The sequence below is a fragment of the Mandrillus leucophaeus genome, unplaced genomic scaffold (assembly GCF_000951045.1).
Source record: "Mandrillus leucophaeus isolate KB7577 unplaced genomic scaffold, Mleu.le_1.0 Scaffold504, whole genome shotgun sequence".
NCBI classification, from domain to species: domain Eukaryota; kingdom Metazoa; phylum Chordata; class Mammalia; order Primates; family Cercopithecidae; genus Mandrillus; species Mandrillus leucophaeus.
Window position 1 is genome coordinate 995,467 of NW_012105410.1, and position 23,927 is coordinate 1,019,393.

Genomic DNA, 23,927 nt, shown 5'->3' on the forward strand with positions numbered 1-23,927 from the left:
GGTTAAAGGTCATCACCATTCTCTTAATCTCAAGTACCCAGGGACACATACATGGCCAAAGGTCGCAGTGACCTTTGCCTAGGAAAGCTAGGTATTGTCAAAGGTTTCTCCCCATGTGATAGTCTGAAATAGGGCCTCGTGGGAAGAGAAGGACCTGACTGTCCCCCAGCCCGACACCTGTGAAGGGTCTGTGCTGAGGAGGACTAGTACAAGAGGAAAGAAGGCCTTTTGGCGGATGCTGGCAGTTAAGATAGAGAAAAGCATCTGTCTCCTGCCCGTCCCTGGGCAATGGAACATCTCGGTGTGAGACCCGATTGTATGCTTTGTTTACTGAGAAAGGAGAAAATCCCTTTAGGGCAAAAGGTGGGACTTGCTGAAACAATGCTGCTAAAAGGCTTATGGAAGATGTTTGCATATGCATATCAAGGCACAGCATTTTCCTTTGAACTTATTCATGTCACAGAGATCTTTATCCATATGTCTTACTGCTAATTTTCTCCCTACAATGATCCTATTGTCCTGCCACTCCCTTATCTTTAAGATGGTAAAGATAATTATCAATAAATACTAAGGGAACTCAGAGACCAGTGCCGGCGTGGGTCCTCTGTATGCTGAGCACCGGTCCCCTGGGCCCACTTTTTCTTTCTCTATACTTTGTCCCTGTGTCTCATTTCTTTTCTCAAGTCTCTCGTTCCATCTAACGAGAAAGGCCCACAGGTGTGGAGGGGTGGGCCACCCCTTCATCTACTAAAAAATACAAAATTACTAGCTGAGTGTGGTGGTGAGTGCCTGTAATCCCAGCTACTCAGGAGGCTGAGGCAAGGAGAACTGCTTGAACCCGGGAGGCAGAGGTTGCAGTGAGCTGAAGTCATGCCACTGCACTCCAGCCTGGGTGACAGAACAGGACTCCATCTCAAAAAAAAAAAAGAAAGAAAGAAAGAAAGAAAGAAAATGGAGGGCTGGAATGTATTTCTTTTTCAATGAATTCTGTTTTACTTTTTCTTTTGCAATGTGTTATATATATTTATTAAAGTAAAAATAGGCCGGCCGCAGTGGCTCACGCTTGTAATCCTAGCACTTTGGGAGGCCAAGGTGGGCAGATTGCCTGAGCTCAGGAGTTTGAAAGCAGCCTGGGCAACATGGTGAAACCCCATCTCTACTAAAAATTTTTAAAAATTAACCGGGCATGGCAGCGTGCGCCTGTAGTCCCAGCTACTCGGGAGGCTGAGGCAGGAGAGTTATTTGAACTCAGGAGGCAGAGGTTGCAGCGAGCCAAGATCGCACCACTGCACTCCAGCCTGGGCGACAGAGCGAGTCTCCATCTCCAAATAAATAAATAAATAAATAAATAAAATAAAAATAATAAAGTAAAAATAAAAACAAAACTACTTAACGAAAAGCATCATTTATAGCTGTGTCGTTTCTCTGTAAGGCAAGGTGGGGAGGAAGACCTCTGAAGACCTCTTACCACTGAAGGGGTTGTTTCCACCGAAGAACTCGTGGAACACCTTTTCGGGTTTGCCGTGGAAGACGTAACCAGTTGTCCATGGGGTCTGAGATCCAAACTCCAAAGGAATCCCACCCTTCAGGCCCTCCTCTCCAAACTTGTCGTAGATGCCTCTCTTCACGGCTGTGGATGGGCATCACCTTGAGGAGGCGTCCAACTTTGGGGGCTCAGATAGGTGGAGGGGCTGGGAAGCAGGCGGATATGGAGAAAGGGAAGGGGCAGAAGCAGCTTGATCCCAAAGTGCCTGCTGTCTGGCAGTCTTTGGAATAAGACCCTAGGAGTCAGGGGTTCCATTTCATTCTGGGAGGACCTAGGTATGGCTTCTGTAGCCCAGAAGAGAGACGGGAAAGCCTCGGGTTTGCTGGGGGCAGGGTGAGAGATTGGGGGAATAACTGAGAGACTGAGGCTCAGGCCATGGCCCTGGGATTTGGCCTAACTCAGTCATCATGGCCACTGTCTTATCTGGGGTAAACAGAATTGTAGAACCTTGACATTTTAGAAGCTAAGAATTCTACAGCCTCCAAATTTTAAAACTTTGAAATCCTAGAGTCTAAGGACCCTGAAGTCCTGAAAACTCAGGGCTGTAGAAACCTTAGTGATCTTCTAGCTGTACTTCTGCAGGAACCAGGATTAGTCTCCAGGACAAGCCCCAGGGAAAGCCCCGCAGGATGGCCCTGGGTGCCGGGGCGGGGATCGCACTTTCTTCACTCTGCTGATTTCCATCGGAGAGACATTTCCTAATTACTCCTGGCCTTTCTGTGCCTGTTCCTACTCTTGCTGGCCCTGGGGAAATGGACACTCAGCCACTGGGAAGGACCTCTGGGAGGGACAGGTGGGTGCGCCTGCCCAGCTTCAGCCTTCTTCCCGGTAGCTGCAAGCCCCTCAGTCCGTTCCTCCCGGGGAAGGTCCCGTCCTCGCAGGGGATAGGGATGCGTGGGGAATGTGCCCCTGCTCCCACACTGCCTGCCAGGGTGAGCGAGTCAATGTAATCCTGGGCTCCACACCCTATGTCCTCCCCCTCAGCTTGCTTCTACTGAGAAAGGCAGGTCGGTATTCTGTCTTCTCTGTGTGTGTAGATTCTAGGCAGGGAAGAGGGATGCTTCCTCGCTATTGGGCCCCCTCAGAAAACCCAACAGTCTGGAGACTTAAGGAATGATCCTAATCGAGGGGGCTGCTCAGCCCCACAGCTACTCACGGTCACTCAGCACGTCGAAGGCCTCTGCTATTTGCCTGAAAATCTCTGCTGAAGACGGCTCATTTGACTTCAACGGGTGATGCTTAAGGGCGAGTCTGCGGTACCTGGAGGAGGGAGAGTTAATACAAGCCGTATCAGCTGGCCTGTTTCTGAGGGCAGACCAGAGTTCAGAGCTGGCACTCTGTCCACTCCTGGCTGGCTATAAATCCCGGGTAGTTTCACGGGCTGTGGTGGCTGCGGAGGTGGCACTGCTCAGCTCTTGAAGAGTAGCTGGTGCGGGGAGCACAGCTGACTGACAGTTCCAGCAGCTGCCCCCCGGGGCATCTGAGCCGAAGCTACTGCCCCTGAGCTGCCCCCAGTGCTTACGTGTGGTGGAGATACCAAGGCTGGCCCATTCCTGCAAGACACAGGACTCCTCCAACGGGCACGCTTTGCGTGAGGGCTCCCCAGAGGCTGGCTGAGCTCTCCCTCCCCACTCCTCCCCTCCCTATCTCCACTCGCAAGCGTCAGGCTGCACTGTGTTCTGGGGACTCTCCCTGCGCGCTCCTGCTCCCTTCCCTTCATCCTTCACAGTCTCTCCAGGTACATTTCCTGCACATAATCCTGTTTGCTTCTTAGAGGACAGGAGCAGACACACAGGCGTCTTGGGAGGATGAGCTACAATCGGGTGTGCAGCGGACATGGATGAGGCGCTCAACGCGCGTCTGGTTCCCGTGCCGCCCACACCCACCCTGTGCTTATTTTTTTCCCACTTCTTTTCTGCCCAGTCCTCTGCTATTTGCCTGAAAATCTCTGCTGAAGACGGCTCATTTGACTTTAACGGGTGGTTAAGGGGCGAGTCTGCGGTACCTGGAGGAGGGAGGGTTAATACAAGTCCTACCAGCTGGCCTGTTTCTGAGGGGCAGACATCGTAGCGTCTGAGAATATGTATCAGAAGTGACCCGGCGTGGGGGAAAGATGGCGCGGATTGGGTGGTTTGTGGAGGGTTTAATAAAGGGACCATTCGCCCAGGTGCAGGAGGAGCGGAGGGAGACTTGCCAGGGACAGCAGAGTGCAGTTTTCCCAGGCCAGGAACGCTGAGGGGTCTGTCGGAGTGTGTGGACAGGGCCCTCAGCGGAGCTGTGACTTTCTGTCAAGCGACACAGCTGACTGAAGAGACCCCATAGGAGGAGAACTGGGGAATAAAGCCGCAGCCCCGCCCTTCTCCCTCCCCATCTCCCGCCTAGTGCTCCCCTGGGCCGGCTCCATCTGGAAGGCTGAGGGCAAGGAAGTCTCCCCGAGCCGGAGCCGAGCAGGGCAGGAAGGGTGGGGAGTGGGTCTGGAGGGTTGCACGGGAGGCGTCCAGCACAGACGCCTGTCACTCAGCCCAGACATGACCCCCCACCTTACCTCCTCCTGCTTTTCCAGTGCCCACACTCGCTTCGCCGCCATCCCCAGAGTTCCGTGGTTTCTCTTCTCATCCCAGGGGCAGGCTTCGGTCTCTCACAGCTAAATCTCCATCCTGAACCAGACCACTTCCCTGAGCCAAAGACTACCTCCAACTGTCTACTTGCCATCTCCTCTCCAAGGTATCATAAATTCACCGAGTCCAGACATACACTTTTTTTTTTTTTTTTTGAGATGGAGTTTCTCTCTTGTTGCCCAAGCTGGAGTGCAGTGGCACAATCTCTGCTCACTGCAACCTCCGCCTCCCGGGTTCAAGCTATTCTCCTGCCTCAACCTCCCAAGCAGCTGAGATTACAGGCACCCGCCACCACACCCGGCTAATTTTTTGTATTTTTATTAGAAACAGGGTTTCACCATGTTGGCCAGGCTGGTCTCGAACTCCTGACCTCAGGTGATCCTCCCACCACGGCCTCCCAAAGTGCTGGGATTATAGGCGTGAGCCAACTGACCCTGCCAACACATACATTTTCACTGCGTAATTTTTCCCCAGGCACTGCAGCCAGAAATGTGAGCACTTTGACTCCAAGCTCTCCTTTGTCTCCTCTCCTTATCCCATCAGTCACCAAGTCACATGGGGTTTTCCTTCTAACTAATGTTCTGGGCTGGGTACAGTGGCTCATGCTTGTAATCCCAACACTTTGGGAGGCCGAGGTGGGAGGATGACTTGAGCTCAGGAGTTCAACACCAGCCTGGGCAACATGGCAAAACTCTGACTCTACAAAAAAAAAAAAAAAGCAAAAACTAGCCGGGCATGGTGGCATTCACCTGTAGTCCCAGCTACTCGGGAGGCTGATGTGGGAGAATTGCTTGAACCCAGGAAGTCAAGGCTGCCGTGAGCCAAGATTACACCACCGCACTTCAGCCTGTGACAGAGCAAGACTCTGTCTCAAAATAAATAATCAATGTTCTGTTCCTGTCTCTTTATCCCGACAAGCATTGCAGAACCATGTCTTCCTGCACCCAGTGGCCCCTTCTCCACTGCATTGTGTGCTGCCAATTGCGATATCTCTCACTCTTGCTCTTACTCTCTCTCTCTGCTCGTTAATGCTGATGCTTCTAAAATACTTTCTTTTTTTTTTTTTTTTTCTTTTTTGAGATGGAGTCTCACTCTGTCGCCCAGGCTGGAGTGCAGTGGGGTGATCTCGGCTCACGGCAAGCTCCTCCTGGGTTCACGTCATTCTCCTGCCTCAGCCTCCCGATTAGCTGGGACTACCAGCATAAGCGACCACGTCTGGCTAATTTTTGTAGTTTTAGTAGAGGCAAGATTTTGCCCTGTTGGCTAGGCTGGTCTTGAATCCTGACCTCAGGTGATTCGCCCACCTCAGCCTCCCAAAGTGCTAAGATTACAGGCATGACCCACCATGCCGGCCTTCTGAAACATTTTCTGACCAGGTCCCTCTCCTGGCATAACCCTTCACTGGTTTCCCCATTGTCTCCAGCATAAAACTCAGATGTGTCACTCTAAGATCCAAGCCCCTGCCTCTTCCTCTGGCCTCACTCACTGTTCTCCTTTGCTGCTCCCTTGACCTCTCCTGCATGACTCACCCCTCTACAGCCCCTCCCAGCTTCTCTGGGCAATTTTTAATTCATCCTTCAACTTTCGGCTCAGGTTACCAAATCCTCCAGGGCGCCTTCCCTGACAGCTAGCCTCCTTTCTAGGTTAGACTCCCCTTCCCAAGTCCCCAGCACCTTTGATCCTCGTCCTTAGCAGCGCTGTGTTCCAGGTGTCGTTGACTCATCTAATAGGTTCTGGAGTTGCTGCATCCAGTTCTAGCCCCAGCGCTGGGCACTGAGCAGGAGTGAGTAAATAAATGATATACGCTCAGCATCCTACAGGGCAGCCCATCTCACTGTGGAATGGCTCTGACTTTTAGGCAATGCCTCCTCTTACTGCAACAGGAAGCTGGATCTGCTGTCCTGCAACTGTCCCTCCATCCATAAGGGATGTGGCTGTGCCCTGGGGACCTTACAGAGAGAATATCTACTTTCAGAGACTTGAAGACATTATCACAGCCTTCCAAACCAGCCTTTCTCAATTATAAAGGTCACAGTTGGTTATTTTTATTTATTTATTTATTTAGAGATAGAGTCTTACTCTGTCACCTAGGCTGGAGTTCAGTGGCGCAATCTGGGCTCACTGCAATGTCCGCCTCCCAAGTTCAAGTAGCTGAAACTACAGGTGCCCACCACCACACCTGGCTCATTTTTGTATTTTTAGTAAAGACCGGTTTTTGCCGTGTTGGCCAGGCTGGTCTCAAATTCCTGGCTTCAAGTGATCCATCCATCTCAGCCTCCTGTAGTCCCAGCACTTTGGGAGGCCGAGGCAGGCAGATCACTTGAAATCAGGAGTTTGAAAACAGGCTGGCCAACATGGTGAAATCCCGTCTCTACTAAAAATACAAAAATTAGCCGGGTATGGTGGCGCACACCTATAGTCCCAGCTACTCGGGAGGCTGAGGCAGAAGAATCACTTGAACCTAGAAGGCTGTGATTGCAGTGAGTCCAGATTGTGCCACTGCACTCCAGCCTGGGTGATGGAGAGACTCCATTTCAAAAAAAAAAAAAAAGTAACAAGGTTTGAGAAAGGTTTAGTTTTTCATATAAATTTGAGTGGTTTCAAAATTATCCCTGCAGTAACATCACTCTCATTCACCTGCTTTCCTGAGTGGCAGAGAAAGGGGTGAAATCACAACTTGAACGCTGCAGTTATGAATCCTGGACAATTATAAACCATCATCGTGCTTTTCTTCCTTATATAAGTTTAGCTCTTCTTTTTTTTTAATCAATATCTAGGTTGTCCCATGAGCAAGCATGTCATACATGTGACTTAGAGTTATTGCAGGGGAGAAGGGTTAAGGATTGCTTTTTGAAACATGCACAGTTCTTTTAATCACTCTATTTATTTTTATTTAGTTAGTCATTTTTGAAACAGAGTTTTGCTCTTGTTGCCCAGGCTGGAGTGTAATGGCTCAATCTCGGCTCACTGCAACCTCCACCTTCCAGGTTCAAGCAATTCTCCTGCCTCAGTCTCCTGAGTAGCTGGGATTACAGGCACCTGCCACCACACCCGGCTAATTTTTTTTTTAGTAGAGATGGGGTTTTACCTTGTTGGCCAGGCTGGTCTCGAACTTCTGATCTCAGGAGATCCTCCTGCCTCGTCCTCCCAAAGTGCTTGGATTACAGGCATGAGCCACTACGCCTAGCCTTATTTTTATTTGTTTATTTATTTTGAGACGAAGTCTCGCTCTGTCACCCAGGCTGGAGTGCAATGGCATGATCTCGGCTCACTGCAACCTCTGCCTCCTGGGTTCAAGTAATTCTCCTATCTCAGCCTCCCAAGTAGCTGGGATTACAGGTGTGAGCCACCATACCTGGCTAATTTCTTGTAGTTTTAGTAGAGAAGCGGTTTCACCACACTGGCCAGGCTGGCAAACTCCTGACCTCAAGTGATCCACTTGCCTCAGCCTCCCAAAGCGCTAGGATTACAGGTGTGAGCCACTGCGTCCAGCCATTTTTATATTTTTGAGACAGGTCTTGCTCTGTTGCCCGGACTGGAGTGCAGTGATGCAATCATAGCTCAATGCAGCCTCTACTTTCTGGGCTCAAGCGATCCTCCCACCTGAGCCTCCCGAGTAGCTGGGACACAGGTGTGTGCCACCATGCCCAGCTAATTTTTAAATGTTCTGTAAAGACAGGGTCTCCCTATGATGCCCAGGCTGCCCTCTCAAATTCCTGGGCTCAAGGGATCCTCCTGCTTTGGCCTCCTAAAGTGCTCAGATTATAGGCATGAGCCACCACGCCAGGCCTTAATCACTCTTTATATGACATGGTTTCACATGCAAATGATTGCTGGACACATGCATTATCTTATCTAATCCTATTTCAGTCTCACAGCAACCTTTATTATGAGGATGATTTTTAGACATGGGAAAACTTCAGCTCAGAGAGGTTAAGTAATTTGCCCAGGTCACACAGCTAGCAGGTAAGTGAATCTGGATTCTGATCCAGCCCTTTCCAGTGCTTAAGTTGTGCTTCTCTTTCTGCACTCCCACTGCCCTTCCTCCTGATTACCTTTCCCTGGATGGGTCCTTCTGGTCAATGAGATGCTCCAAGGAGTGGGTGACATCATACACTGTCCTGAGTTGTTCTCAAATCTTTTCATGAGTTTGTGTCTTTTTTCTCCAACAACACTGCAGACTCTCCACTTACGCCACTGATCCCCAAAAGGACCTGGCCCAGGAGTAGGCCCATGACTGGCAACTCTGGGAGGCCTGATGTCTGAACACTGGCTCCACCATTTACTAGTGCATGGCCGTGGGATAATAATGGTACTTAATTCTCAGGACTGTTGTGAGAATTAAAGAGTGAGGGAAAGTTCTCAGAACTGCACCTACACACTCAAAACATGCACCTATTGTCACTGCCCAACTTAACTGAGTTATCCTGGACTCCTCTTTTCTTTACCCTCCAGTGATCCACTTAATTGCCAAGTCCATTCCCTCCCCTTTCTCTGGCCTCATCTTTTGCCTTGATTACCCCGAACAGCCTTCTAAGGGGTCTCTCTCCTTCCAAGATAACTTCCATAGCCCCCCGTACTTCCTCTTTTGTAACACTCATCACAGTTGTGGTGACTTATTCAACATCTATTCAGCAACAAAATCTAGCTGCATGAGGTAAGGAGGTGTCACTGTCAGATTCAGACATTTATTTCCAGCTGCCACCACTGCAGCAGGAGGTGAAGTACCCTCTCGACCCTGTGGTAGACGCTTAATAAATATTTGTTTTAAAAAAACATGTTTTTGGCTGGGTGTGGTGACTCACACCTATAATCCCAGCACTTGGGGAGGCCAAGGCGGGCGGATCACCAGAGGTCAGGAGTTTGAGACCAGCCTGACCAAAAAGGAGAAATCCCATCTCTACTAAAAATACAAAATTAGCTGGGCATAGTGGTGCGTGCCTGTAATCCCAGCTATTTGGGAGGCTGAGGCAGAAGAATCGCTTGAACCCAGGAGGCAGAGGTTGTGGTGAGCTGAGATCACACCACTGCACTCCAGCCTGGGCAATAAGACCAAAATTCCGTCTCAGAAAAAACGAAAACAAAAACAAAAACATGTTTTCAGAAAAATGTACTGACTTCTGTCGTAGGCTTTCTTAGGAATGAACCAGAGCATCCTTAAGACCTGATGGAAGTATTCAGGAATGCAGTTTAGTCAATGTTGAAAACCTCCATCATGGCCAGAATCGAATTTGTAACATCCATCTGGCCCGGCCACTCCCTTGTTCATAAGCCTCTGGTTCTCCATAATATTCAAGATAAAGTTCAAATGGCTCCTTTGTCTCCATTTCATTGCTGGGAAAAGCAAGGCACCCAGGAGAGGAGACAGGGCATGGAGCATAAAGGGAGATGGGTTGGGAGCAGATTGAGGAACTAAAGAGTTCAAATTTCCAACCTGGGCCCTGACCCAGACTAAAGCCAGGATACAGGTATGCAAGAAGTGAAAGAAGGAACAAGGTTTACCTTGTCTGCTCTAAGCTGTGCAGGAAAGCTTGTTTTGGAAGAGAAGAGGGCAGGGCCTGCCCCAGCACAACCCTAAGGACTGGCTCCCACCCCAACTTACGCCTGCTTGATCTGGGCATCCTCTGAATTGCGAGTGATCTGGAGCACAGAGTAATAATCCTGGCCCATGGCTGGCTGGCTGGCAGTGAGGCCCTGGATAGTCCTCAGACTCTAGCAAGGCTGTTAGTTTGCTTCCTTGGTTGCTCCTGACAACCGCACAGGTGCACTCTGGGAGTTGTAGTCCCACTTCCCTAAACAAATCTCACCTCTGCAACAGAGAGGAGTCAGTGAAAGGACTAGGAGAGCTGGGGCTGATTCTGTGACCCTGTGAAAGGTCACTCAACTCAGAAATTGGAGACTTACAGGTCTCTGTTTTTGTTTTTAAAGAGGGCAGCAATTAGTTTTAATAAAAAGGTTTTAGAAGAAATGCATTTGGCTAATTTTTTAAAAACACATTTATTTTAGAACAGAGTTTTGGAAAAGTTGAGAAGACAGTACAGAGAGTTCCCATATACCTCACATCCACATTCCCCTATTTCATTATTATTTTTATGTTTTTGAGACAGGGTCTCACTCTCTCACCCAGGCTGGAGAGCCGTGGCAGGATTACACCTCACTGCAGCCTCGACCTCCCGGGCTCAAGGGATTCTCCCACCTCAGCCTTCTAAGTAGCTGAGACACAGGCGTGCACCACCATGCCTGGTTAATTTTTGTATGTTTTGTAGAAAGGGGGTTTCACCATATTACCCAGGCTGGTCTTGAACTCTTGGGCTCACCTTGGCCTCCCAAAGTGCTGGGATAACAGGTGTGAGCCACTGCACTCACATTCCCCTATTATTAACATCTTACATTAGTATGGTACATTTGTCACAAATAATGACCAATATTGGTACATTATTGTTAACTAAAATCCACATTTTATTCAGATTTACTAGTTGTTTTAACCTAATATCTTATTTCTGTTCCGGACCCCATCCAGGATGCCACATTACAGTTAGCTGTCACATCTCCTCCGGTGCCTCCTGACTGTGACAGTTTCTCAGACTTTCCATGGCTTTAATGACCTTGACACTTTAATAATGGTCAGGTGTTTTGTAGAATGTCCCACAATTTGAATTTGTTTTTTTGTTTGTTTGTTTGGTTTTTTGAGATGGAGTCTCACTCTGTTGCCCAGGCTGGAGTGCAGTGGCACAATTTCAGCTCACTGCAACCTCTGCCTCCTGGGTTCGAGTGATTCTCTTGCCTCAGCCTCCCGAGTAGCTGAGATTACAGGCATGTGCCACCATGCCCAGCTAATTTTTGTATTTTTAGTAGAGACGGGGTTTTGCCATGTTGCCCAGGCTGGTCTCGAACTCCTGACCTCAAGTGATCCATCCACCTTAGCCTCCCAAAGTGCTGGGATTACAGGCGTGAGCCACTGCACCCGGCCCTCCTTTCCCCCTTTCTGTACTGCACTCTTTGGAAGGCAGTCACTGTGTGGTCCACCCTTACAGTGAGGGAGTCATGCTCCACCTCTCTAAGTACAGCAGAGCCCTGTTTTCCATGAACATCCCAAATCCAATTGGTCACCAAGCTCAGTCCATTCTGCTTCCTAGACAACCTCTCAAGCCCAGCTCCTCTGCTCTTCCTCCTCATAATCAGGGCCCAGCTCTGGTTTCATCTTTCAGCAAGACCACAACAACTTCCTCGTGGGCCAGATTGCCTTGTCTCTGTTCTGCGAAACCCACACTCCTCATTACTTGGAGTGAACTCCAAACTGCTTACCATGGCACACAGGCCCTCTGTGATCTGGTGCCTCCCTTTCCACCTTGAGCTCTCACCACTGCCCTATACGCGCCCAGTGCTCGTCAGAATGGACTGCAGCGCTTGCCACTGCCTGGACCAGCCATCCCCTCTCCTCATTCACCTCTGCTGCTACCTCTGCTCAGAACCTCCCACCCCACCCACCACAGACTCTCACATCAACCTAACTAACTTCTATTTGTTTTTTCTTCTTAGGAAGAAAAAGAGCAGCATTAGAACATTCCTTGTTGAAGGAATACTTCTCCAATGTGCCCCTCCCTACCTGTTTGTAATTCTCTTGCTTTTCTTTAGAGAGTTACTCCATATGCCTGTACCCAGTGGTGTGCTGGTTTGTGGCATTTGCCAGTTCTTCCCAAGCCAGTACAAGCCAGCTCCAGTGCCACACTGCAAATATCCATAGCGACATATTTACCTTTTCATATTTTTGAACTTTATATAAATGGTATCATTTATACAAACGGTAGGTATTTGTGTGTGTGACTTATCACACAGGCTGTACAGTACTCTCTGTTGATGAACATTTGGGTATATGTGCCCACTGTGCAAGGCAATGCCAAAGTTTTCTGGTGTGGTTATTCTAATTTACACTGGCAATAGCACTGTATCAGTTTCTTTTGCTCCATATCCTCACCAACTCTTTTTTTTTTTTTTTTTTTTTTAAGACAGGGTCTCCCTCTGTTGCCCAGGCTGGAGTGCAGTGGTGCAATCATGGCTTGACCTCCTGCAGCCTTGACCTCCTAGGCTTACGCAATCCTCCTGCCTCAGCCTCCCAAGTAGCTGGAAACACAGGCACACACCACCACATCAGGCTAATTTTTAAATTTTTTGTAGAGACGAGGTCTTGCCATGTTGTGCAAACGGGTCTTGAACTCGTGTGCTCAAGTGATCCTTCTATCTCAGCTTCCCAAAGTGCTGGGATTATGGGCATGAGCCAACACTCCTGGCCCTCACCAACTCTTGATGTCGTTTTAAAACGTTTGCCAATATAGTAGGCATAAAGTGGCATCTCATTGTGGATTTTAATTTGCATTTCTTGGTTGAGTATCTTTTCATACTTATTGGCCATTTGTTTTTCCTCATTATGAAACACCTATTTATGTTTTTGCCCATTTTTTCTATTTGACTATCCTTTTCAAAAACTGACAGGCCGGGCACAGTGGCTCACGCCTGTAATCCCAGCACCTGGGGAGGCCGAGGTGGGTGGATCACCTGAGGTCAGGAGTTCAAGACCAGCCTGACCAACACGGAGAAACTCCATCTCTACTAAAAATACAAAATTAGCTGGGCATGGTGCCGCATGCCTATAATCCCAGCTACTTGGGAGGCTGAGGCAGAAGACTCACTTGAACGTAGGAGGCAGAGGTTGCAGTGAGCAGAGATTGCGCCATTGCACTCCAGCCTGGGCAACAAGAGTGAAACTCGGTCTCAAAAAAAAAAAAAAAAAAAGCTATATATTTTGAAAACAAATTCTTTGTTGATAATATGAAATACATATCCTTTCTTCAATGTGAAGCTTTTTTCACCATTTTTTAGGTCAAATTTATCAATCGTTTCCTTTCTGGTTATACTTCGTGTGTGTGTCTAGCTTAAGAAATATTTCCTTATGTGAGGGCATAAAGATCTTCACCTATATGATCTTCCAAAAGTCCGTTTCACATTTAAGTATCTAACCCAACTAGAATTTATTTTTTTATATATGGAGCAAGGTAGTTATCTTTTTAAAAAGATATCCAACTGCCCAGATCAGTTATTTAATTATTCATTGTCTTCCCACCGATCTGTACTGACTGCTGTGTTAGATTATGAAGTTTCAGCATATGCCTGGGTTGGTGTCTGGACTGCTGTCCATTGGTCTATCCTTGGGGCAATGTGTTGCTAGAAGAGCTGAGGCAAGACTTGCTTGTTTGACATAATGTAAAAGAGTCTTGGAACATGTCCTTGGTCCAGGGTCTAAAACCCCTCGTGACCTTTGGAACACCAAGCTCTGTCCAAAGGGTGGAAGGCTGCCCTGCTGCACCACAATCTAAGCCCAGGGCATAAAACCCCCTGTGGTTTGGATGGAATCCAGGGCTCAGGGAATAAAAACCCTTGTGGCCTCTGGAATGTGTCCAGGCTTGCTGGCTCCTTGCTTCTTGCTCTCCCAGGCTCATAAATTGATTGTACCTTGAGGTAGAAAAACACGTTCTCCATTATCTCGAGTAGCAGAGCATATTCCATATGCTTCAAAGAAAATGCTAAACCACCACAGCTATAGGTCAAATGCTTGATGCACTGCTTCCTTTCTACCCCCACGTCCTCACCTCCTCACCTTTTTATCCCCACATCCTCACCACCTGCTTCTTTGTTTGATCACCAGTAAACAGTGTGTGCTCCCAGAGCTTGGGGCCTTTGCAGCCTCCATATTGGCGTTGGCCCCCTGGACCCACTTTATGCACTCTTGTCTTGTCTCATTCCTTTGACTCCGCCAGACTTCTTCGTAGCCCCCACAGCCTGGTGTTGGGTCTGATCACCCCAACATTTCTGGCACCCAATGTGGGGCGACGAAAACCCCGGTGAAGGAATGTTAGAGCATGCAGAAGGGGAGGACACATTGTCAGAGGACACCCGAGGATGACTGAAAGAAGCTCAGTGGGTAAGCTGGGTGCTCGGAAGAACCAGGGTAACAATGGGACAGAATGAAAGCAAAATTCTTATTTAAATTTCTTAAGGCATTTATTACAGAGAGGGGGAGTGAAAGTTAGTACTCAAAGTCTATTAACACTTTTCAGCACAGTAGAGCAGTTCTGCCCATGGCTCCTGGAACAAGGGACTAGGGAGTTGGATGAATGGGAAAGAATTGGCAGGGATTTTAAAAAGGCATATAAAGATGGAGCCAAAATTCCAGTTTCTATTTGGTCAATGTGGCCGTTAATAAAGGCAGCTCTTGAGTCATTTCAAACAGATAATGAGGCAGATTCAGATGAAGAAGAGGAGGATGAGTGTAAGAAACTAACATCAGATTCTGATATGCGAGGCACAGGAGCCAGAGGAAATCACAGAAAAGAAAGGAAAGCTGAAAAACATGTATTTTACTGGTCCGTTGGCTCCGTCTGCTGAATTAAGCGAATGGGCACCTCCTCCCTCTCCCACAATGGGCAAGAAAGCGAAGTAGTTGTAAAACTTACTGCTTCTGTAGTGACAACATTAAAATCTGGAGCAACTGGTGGTGCTATACAAAATTCTATTCAGAAGGTTAGAGCTGAAGGAGACCTTGAAGCATGGCAGTTTCCAGTTACTGTAACCCAACAAGGAGGACAGAATATAGCTAATTGGGCCACTTTTCTTTGTAAGTTGTTAAAGGAATTCAAGCAAGTCATTAGTCAATATGGGCCAAATTCTCCTTTTGTGCAAACTTTACTAAAAAATTGTGGCTCTTGATAATAGGTTAATACCATATGATTGGGATACTTCAACAAAATCTGTTCTCACTCCGTCTCAGTACTTGCAATTTAAAACTTGGTGGGCTAATGAAGCTCAAACTTAGGCAAGAGAAAACACACAGGCACAGCTGCCTGCGCCTGTGTCCTTTGAACAGTTAATGGGGGTCGGCCCTAATTGGGGTTGATTAGACACTCAAGCATTAATGGAGGATGTTGCCATGGCTCAGTTACGCTCTGTGTGCTTAAGGGCATGGGAAAGAATAAATATTACAGGGAAAAAATATCAATCTTTCAGTTCTATTCGACAAGGAACCATATACTGATTTTATTGCTCAGCTCCAAGAGGCTGTGAATAAAGCCATAATTGACAAAACAGCCTCAAGATGTTGTAATACAGCTTCTTGCATACGATAATGCCAATGCAGAATGTCAAACTGCTATTCAACCTATGACGGGGAAGGCTCATCTGGCCGAGTATATTAAGGCTTGTGATGGCACTGCGGGTAACTTACATAAGGCTACTCTTTTAGCTCAGGCTATGGCTGGATTAAAAGTTGGAAAAAATATGCCTCATTTCTCAGGCTCTTGTTTTAAATGTGGGCAATTTGGACACACAAAAAAGGAATGTAAAAAAGGAAATCAACAGGCAAAGGTTACTACCAGTAAGCAGCAAAAAAGTTCCAGTATCTGCCCCCGATGTAAAAAGGGAAATCACTGGGCAAATCAGTGTCATTCTACATTTAGCAAAGATGGGCAACCTCTCTCGGGCCCCTCAACAAACCGAGGCACAGCCAGTGCTCTTACAAATGTACAACAATTGTCCCCCGTCACAGCAGGCAGAGCTGCCGTAGACCTCTGCAGCACAAGTCCTGTCTCCCTACTTCCTGAGGAGCCACCAAAGAAGGTCCCCATGGGAGTTAGGGGCCCTTTACCCTCAGGAACAGTTGGTCTCTTGCTAGGAAGGTCTAGTTTAAATTTAAGAGATGTCAATGTACATACAGGAATAATTGATTCTGATTATACCAGAGAAATTCAACTAGTTATCCGTTCCGCAACTCCGTGGTCTGCTTCCCCAGGAGAAAGAACTGCTCAGTTGTTAGTTCTACCTTATACAAAACTGGGAAGCAGCACAGTAAAAAGAATGGCAGGATTTGGTAGTATAAATCCAGCAGAAAAGGCTGTCTTGGGTTAATCAAGTATCTGACAAAAGACCTATTTGTATAGTAACCGTTCAAGGTAAAGACTTTGAGGGACTAGTAGATACTGGAGATGATGTTTCTATTATTGCTTTAGATCAGTGACCCTGGCATTGGCCCAAACAAAAGGCATCCATTGGTATTGTTGGAGTAGGAGCTGCCTCAGAAGTTTATCAAAGTTCCTTAATTCTGCCATGTCAAGGGTCAGATGGAAAGGAAGTGACTTATTGCAACAATGGGGTGCTGAAATATCTATTCCTATGGATCAATATAGTAACAACAGTAAATAAATAATGAAAAAAAAAATGGGATATCTCCCAGGGAAAGGACTAGGAAAAAATGAAAATGGCCAACCAGAACCTTTAAAACTAAAAGGGCAAACAGAGCGAACTGGATTAGGGTATCATTTTTAGGAGCAGCCATTGTTGAGCCCCTGGCTCCCATTCCTCTTGTTTGGCTAACTGACAAACTGGTTTGGGTAGAGCAATGGGTGCTGAAACAGGAAAAACTGGAGGTTTTAAAAAAATTGGTGCAAGAACAATTGCAAAAGGGACACAGAGAGCCTACTTTCTCTCCTTGGAATTCTCCTATGTTTGTTATTAAGAAAAAATCAGGGAAATGGAAAATGTTAACAGACTTGAGAGCCGTTAATGCTGTAATTCAACCCATGGGTGTGCTGCAACCAGGGCTGCCCTCCCCAACTATGATTCCTAAATACTGGCCTCTCATAGTGACGGATTTAAAAGATGGCTTTTTTTTACCATTCCTTTAGTGACCCAAGATTATGAAAAATTTGCTTTTACTGTTCCCACCATAAATAACAAAGAACCAGTGGATAGATACTATTGGAAAGAAAGTACTTCCACGAGGCATGTTAAATAGCCCAACTATTTGTCAAACTTATGTCGGAAAAGTTATTAAGCCAGTTAGAGAACAGTTTAAAAAATGTTATATCATCCATTACATGGATGATATCTTATGTGAAGCTGAAACTGGGGAGGAATTAATACTATGCTACAAACAGAAAAGGCTGTAACTGCAGCAGGATTAATCATAGCCCCCGATAAAATCCAAACTTTCACTCCATTTCAATATTTGGAATGAAAGTAGAACAAAGTACCATTAAGCCTCAAAAGGCTCAAATTCGAAGAGATAATTTAAAACTCTAAATGATTTTCAAAAATTATTAGGAGACATTAATTGGACTTGTCCCACTTTAGGCATTCCTACTTATGTTATGTGTCACCTCTTTTCTACCTTATGAGGTGATTCTGACCTTAACAGCAAATGCTCTCTAGCCAAAGAAGCATTAGAACTTCAATTAACTGAAGAAAAAATTCAACAGGCACGAGTGACTCAAATTGATCCACTAGGTTATTATAGTTTTTAATTTTTCCTACTAAACATTCAACTACAGATGTTGTTGTTCAACAGGATGATCTAGTTGAGTGGCTTTTTCTACCTCACAATACAACTAAAACACTTACTCTACAGTTAGATCAAATTGCTGTACTGATAGGTCAAGCAAGGCTGTATACAACAAAATTAATGGGACATGATCCAAATCAAATTATAGTTCCTTTAAATAACAGTAAATTCAGCAAGCTTACGTTAATTCCCAGAAATGGCAAGTTAATTTAGCTGGTTTTATTGGTATACTTGATAATCATTATCCTAAATCAAAAATATTCCAATTTCTAAAATTGACATCATGGATATTAGTCTCCAATACTCAAAAGACCCCTATTGAAGGGGCCAATCCTGTTTTTACTGATGGATCTAGTAATGGAAAGGCCTCATTTGTAGGACCTCAATAACAAGTTTTTCAAACTGACTTTGCTTCTGCTCAAAGGGCTGAACTTATGGCTATAATTACAGTACTAAAAACCTTTAAACAGCTACATTATTTCTCATTCAGCCTATGCGATGCAAGCCACGCAAAATACTGAATGTGCCTTAATTCAAAATGTAACTGATGATCAACTCAATCTTTTATTTCATTCTTTACAACAAGCAGTACAACAAAGGCATTCCCCTTTGTATATCACTCATACAAGAGCACATACTAACCTCCCCAGCCCTTTAACCAAACTCAATCAAAGGGCAGATGCACTGGTTTGTGCAGCTTTTACTGATGCACAAACATTCCATTCTTTAACCCATCTTAATGCTACAGGTCTCAGAAACAGGTATGGCTTATCTTGGAAACAGGCTAAGGAAATTGTACAACATTGCTCTGCCTGCCAAGTTTCACATCTGCCACATCAAGGAGCAAGAGTTAACCCTAGAAGTTTATCTCCAAATTCCATCTGGCAGATGGATGTAATACATGTTCCTGCCTTTGGAAAGTTGTCCTTTGTTCATATTTCAGTAGATACTTACTCATATTTTATTTGGGCCACATGTCAAACAGGAGAAGCTACAGCTCATGTTAAAAGACATCTTTTATCTTGCTTTGTAGTTATGGGAATCACAGAAAAAAATCAAAACTGATAACGGCCCAGGGTACTGTAGTAAAGCTATGGCTACATTTTTTCAACAATGGAATATTACCCATATTACAGGTATTCCACATAACTCACAAGGACAAGCAATAGTTGAAAGAGCTAATCATACCTTAAAAACTCAAATACAAAAACAAAAAGGGGGAGACCAGGAATATAAAATACTGCATATACAATTACATTTAGCTTTATCAACATTAAATTTTCTAAATTTACAACAAGATCAATCCATGACTGCAGCTGAATAACACTTGACAGGACAAAAGGAAAACAAAAAGGCCGGACAAGATATATGGTGGAGGGATACTCATACAAAAAGCTGGGAAAAAGGAAAGATAATTACATGGGGAAGAGGATTTGCTTATGTCTCTCCAGGTGAAAATGAGTAACCTGTGTGGGTGCCCACCAAACATTTGAAATGTATCATGATCCACACCAAGAAGAGAGGACTCTGGGAAGAGCCAGAGCTCCTGATACAAGTGATGGCATGAATGAACATCTCACAGACAAAAGAGAAGACCAAGAATACTCGTCAGGCAGATCCTCCAACATGGGGACAAATCAAGAAGCTGGTGCAGATGGCAGAGGATAGCTTGAGAGCACAGAACAAACCAAAAACAACTAGTAACTTAACGATGGCCATGCTGGCAGTACTCACTGTGGTGGTAAGCCTCCCTACTGTAGGAGCAACTCAAAATTTTACTTATTGGGCATATGTCCCATTTCCTCCTTTAATTAGGTCTGTGAGTTGGATGGACCCGGTTATTGAAGTATACAACAACAACAGTAACTGGATGCCTAAGCCCATAGATAATCGAGGGCCAATGCATTCTAATGAGGAAGGGATGAAAATGAATATATCAATAGGATATAAATATCCTCCAATATGCCTGGGACCTGCCGCTGGATTCTTACAAATTGGCACACAAGTCTAGTTGGCAGTAATCCCTGGAAAAAATAAATCACAGGCTGCTTTACAAATGATTTTGGGGCAAAGTTTAAAATATAACCATTCCAGCCCTAAAACTCAGCAATTCTGTCCAAACAAGCTCGAATGTAAGCAAAATAAAGTTTGGTTGGAAGGTGTAGATACTTGGACTTGAGAAGATTGTATAGCAAGTAAGGCTGAGGCGCTACAAAATAATTCCTGTGGAATCGTCATTGATTGGTCCCCTAAGGAGATTTTCAAACCAAATTGCACCAGAAGACCTTCTTGTAAAGCAAATGTAACAAACCGATGGAATTGCTGGCAATGGAATCATACACAATACATTCAGATGGAAGCTGATGCCCCTATCATATGGAATCCTGATGGCATTGGCGCCCCTAGTCCAAAAATGATATCTCCTGCCATAGGACAGGAACATTCAGAATTATGAAAATTAACTGTAGCTCAAAGTCCAATTAAAATTTGGGAGGGTAAATATGAAAAGTACAGCAGGGAGGGAGGTAAGGATAAATATGCTCTTTCTTTTCTTTCCAACAGGACGTTTTGGATTCAAAGTTGTGTTCGACCACCTTTTATGTTACCAATAGGAAATGTTACTATTGATATAAATACACGCTCTATTACCTGCCCAGAATGTCGCCTATTTACCTGCATTAACTCAGCTTTTGATAAAAACAAACAAACAAACAAAACAAACACTATTTTGTTAATTAGAGCCAGGGAAGGAGTCTGGATCCCTGTGTCTCTAAACTCTGTTTAGAGATGATTCCATGGGAAGCATTACCATCTATTCATACTATAACTGAAATCCTTAGGAAACTTTTATCCTGTTCAAAAAGATTTATAGTGGCTCTCATATTTGCTATAATTGGCCTCATTGCTGTTACTACTACTGCTGCAGTAGCTGGTGTGGCTTTACAGTCATCTGTGCAAACTGCTGAATTTGTTGATAAGTGGCAGAAAAATTCCACAAAATTATGGAACTCTCAGGCTCAAATAGATAAAAAAAAATAGTTAATCAAATTAATGATCTCCATCAGACTGTAATTTGGATGGGGGATCATATTATGAGTTTAGAAAATAGAACTCAAATACAATGTGACTGGAATACATCTGATTTTTGTATTACTCCCCATAGTTACAATGAAACAGAACACCAATGGGAAAAAGTTAAACATCACTTGGAAGGAAAAGAGGAAAATCTCACCCTCAATATCGTAAAACTAAAAGAGCAGGTTTTTGAAGCCTCTCAGACTCACTTAGCCCTGCTCCCTAGAACTAATATTTTGAGTAAGGCAGCTGATGGGTTGTCTGCAATCAATCCTCTTAAATGGATTAAGGTCATTGGAAGTTCTACATCTGTGAATTTTATTCTAATAATTATGTGCTTGTGCTGTCTCTTATTAGTCAGCAGATGCAGAAGCCGCCTCTGGAGAGAAAGCCGCCATCAAGAACACGCAATGATAGCTGTGGTGGTTTTGCAAAAAAGAAGAAGGAGGCATGTTGGTAGAAGAGCTGAGGCAAGACTTGCTTGTTTGACATAATGTAAAACAGTCTTGGAACATGTCTTGGGTCCAGGGTCTAAAACCCCTCGTTGCCTTTGGAACACCAAGCTCTGTGCCAAAGGGTGGAAGGCTGCCCTGCTGCACCACAATCTAAGCCCAGGGCATAAAACCCCTCATGGCTTGGATGGAATCCAGGGCTCAGGGCATAAAACACCTCATTGCCTCTGGAATGTGTCTAGACTTGCTGGCTCCTTGCTTCTTGCTCTCCCAGGCTCGTAAATTGATTGTATCTTGAGGTAGAAAAACATGTTCTCCATTATCTCGAGTAGCAGAGCATGTTCCATATGCTTCAAAGAAACTGCTAAACTACCACAGCTATAGATCAAACACTTGATGCACCGCTTCCTTTCTACTCCCACGTCCTCACCACCTGCTTCTTTGTTTGATCACTCCCAGAGTTCAGGGCCTTTGCAGCCTCCATATTGCCGTTGGTCCCCTGGACCTACTTTATGCACTGTTAACTTGTCTTGTCTCATTGCTTTGACTCCACTGTACTTTGTAGCCCCCACAGCCTGGTGTTGGGTCTGATCACCCTAACACAATGCCACAATGTAACCTTTTTCTCTCCCCATCCCCATTCTTTTTCTTCCGGAGTATCTTCCCTAAGTACTACTCCTTCAGTCAGCCTCTTCTTTGTTGTTGTTTTGAGACAGGGTTTCACTCCATCGCCAATGCTGGAGTGCGGTGGCATGATGCATGATCATGGCTCACTGTAATCTCCACCACCTGGGTTCAAGTGATCCTCCCACCTCAGCCTCCAGAGTAGCTGGGACCAAAAGGGCATGCCACCATGCCCAGATAATTTTTTTTTTTTTTTTTTGAGATGGAGTCTTGCTCTGTCGCCCAGGCTGGAGTGCAGTAGCGCTATCTCGGCTCACTGCAACCTCTGCCTCCTGGCTTCAAGTTATTCTCCTACCTCAGCCTCCCAAGTACAGATATGTGCTACCACGCCCAGCTAATTTTTGTATTTTTAGTAGAGACAGGGTTTCACTATCTTGACCAGGCTGGTCTTGAACTCCTGACCTCATCATCCACCAGCCTCGGTCTCCCAAAGTGCTTGGATTACATGTGTGAGCCACCGTGCCCAGCCGATTTTTTTTTTTAAATAATTTGTGGTAGAGATGAGGTTTCACCGTGTTGTCCAGGCTGATCTCGAACTCCTGAGCTCAAGTGATCCACCCGCCTCCACCTCCCAAAGTGCTGAGATTACAGGCATGAGCCACCACACCCAACCAGTCAGCCTCTTACTCCCCTCAAATGGAAACGTGCTCTTAAGAAAGAATCTGGCCGGGTGTGCTGGCTCAGGCCGGGTGCAATGGCTCACCTGTAATCCCTGCACTTTGGGAGGCCAAGGCTGGTGGATCACCTGAGGTCAGGAGTTCCAGACCAGCCTGGCCAGCATGGTGAAACCCCATCTCTACTGAAAAAATACAAAAATTAAACAGGTGTGGTGGCAGGGGCCTGTGATCCCAGTTACTTGGGAGGCTGAGGTAGGGAGAATCGCTTGAACCCAGGAGACAGAGGTTGCAGTCAGCTGAGATCACGCCACTGCACTCCAGCCTGGGCAACAGAGAGAGACTCCTCTGTTGAGGAGAAGAATCTAACATCACTCACATAGGGAAAAAGGAATGCTGTGTTTAAAATCTCATCTCTAAATGCAGAAGGAAAAGCTTGTTTCCCTGATGGCATTTCAGATACTAGTGCCTGAGATATTTAAGAACTTTCCTGCGTCTCTGAAACCACACTGTTACAGAGGAAGGCCTGCCTTAAAGTAGCTCTTTCATATTATTTGAGGCAAAAGGCTTACTTTAGGTGTATTTGGAATAAGTAAAACACACTTTTGGAGGTGGGCCAAAGGACAGAAAAGTCAATTAAAGAGCTAAAAACTAAAGTGCAAAGTTTTGGGTAAATTGAGTGGTCAGAAAGTGACCAAATCTTCATGCTGCCGAGCTCACCTGCCACTTGTATGACTTGAAGCAAGCTTGCTTAATGGCCCTAAGTCTAAGTTTGTTCACATAAATGGGATTATTAACAATCAACTGTAACACAGGGTTGGTGGGAAATATATAAAGTTACAGGTGGCCAGGTGGGCCCAATCTATCCTCCTACTTCAGCCACTTGTAATCCTAGCATTTTGGGAGGCAGAAACAGAGGATTGCTGAGGCCAGGAGTTCAAGACCATCCTGGGCACTATAGCCAGATCCCATGTCTACAAAAGATTAAAATAATAAGTTATAGGAAAGCATGTAGCAAATACAAGATGCTCCCTCAGCCTTGAGGCAGTAGAGTCAAAGACCAAGTTCCAAATCCTATCTGTTACCTACTAGTTTTCTGACCTTAAACAATTATTTCTTAGCCACATTTTCCTATTTACAAAATGAAAATATGGAATTACCCTTTTAATTTTTTGCATTACCAAGCCTTCTTTTGAATTTTAATTTGCATTTGTTTAATTACCAATGAAGTTGAGCATCTTTTCATGTTTGCTAGTCATTTGTTTCACTCTTACCACTAGAAAACAAATGTATTAAAATGAAAATCCAGAGGGTTGGGAGAACGCCTTGCTCAGCCTAGACCTGGCTGAGGTGGTGTTATGCCCAGACCGTTTATTCCCCGAAGAAGACCACCAGAGTCCACAGTCAAAGCTAAGCAGCAAGGATCTTTATTACGGGTTCGAACCTGGAACTCTCCCTCGCTTGCGAAACGAGACGGGCAGGAGAGCTCCCCGACTGAGCTCCGAGCAGTGTTATATAGTCTAAGAAAAGTGGGCATAGAGTTATTATACA

General features: G+C 45.6%; 1 protein-coding gene across 1 annotated transcript in view; it reads right to left on the bottom strand.

The window, feature by feature from the left end:
• DNAJB13 (DnaJ (Hsp40) homolog, subfamily B, member 13) overlaps nt 1–10,558 on the bottom strand; it is a 28,108-nt gene extending 17,550 nt beyond the window's left edge. The window contains exons 1-3 of the mRNA XM_011996190.1: nt 9,767–10,558; nt 2,703–2,806; nt 1,469–1,630 (exon numbers count right to left, since the gene is read on the bottom strand). Of these exons, the coding sequence (XP_011851580.1) occupies nt 1,469–1,630; nt 2,703–2,806; nt 9,767–9,834 (334 nt within the window). The 5' untranslated portion in view covers nt 9,835–10,558. The remainder of the gene's footprint in view (nt 1–1,468; nt 1,631–2,702; nt 2,807–9,766) is intronic.
• Between the last annotated feature and the right edge of the window lie 13,369 nt (nt 10,559–23,927).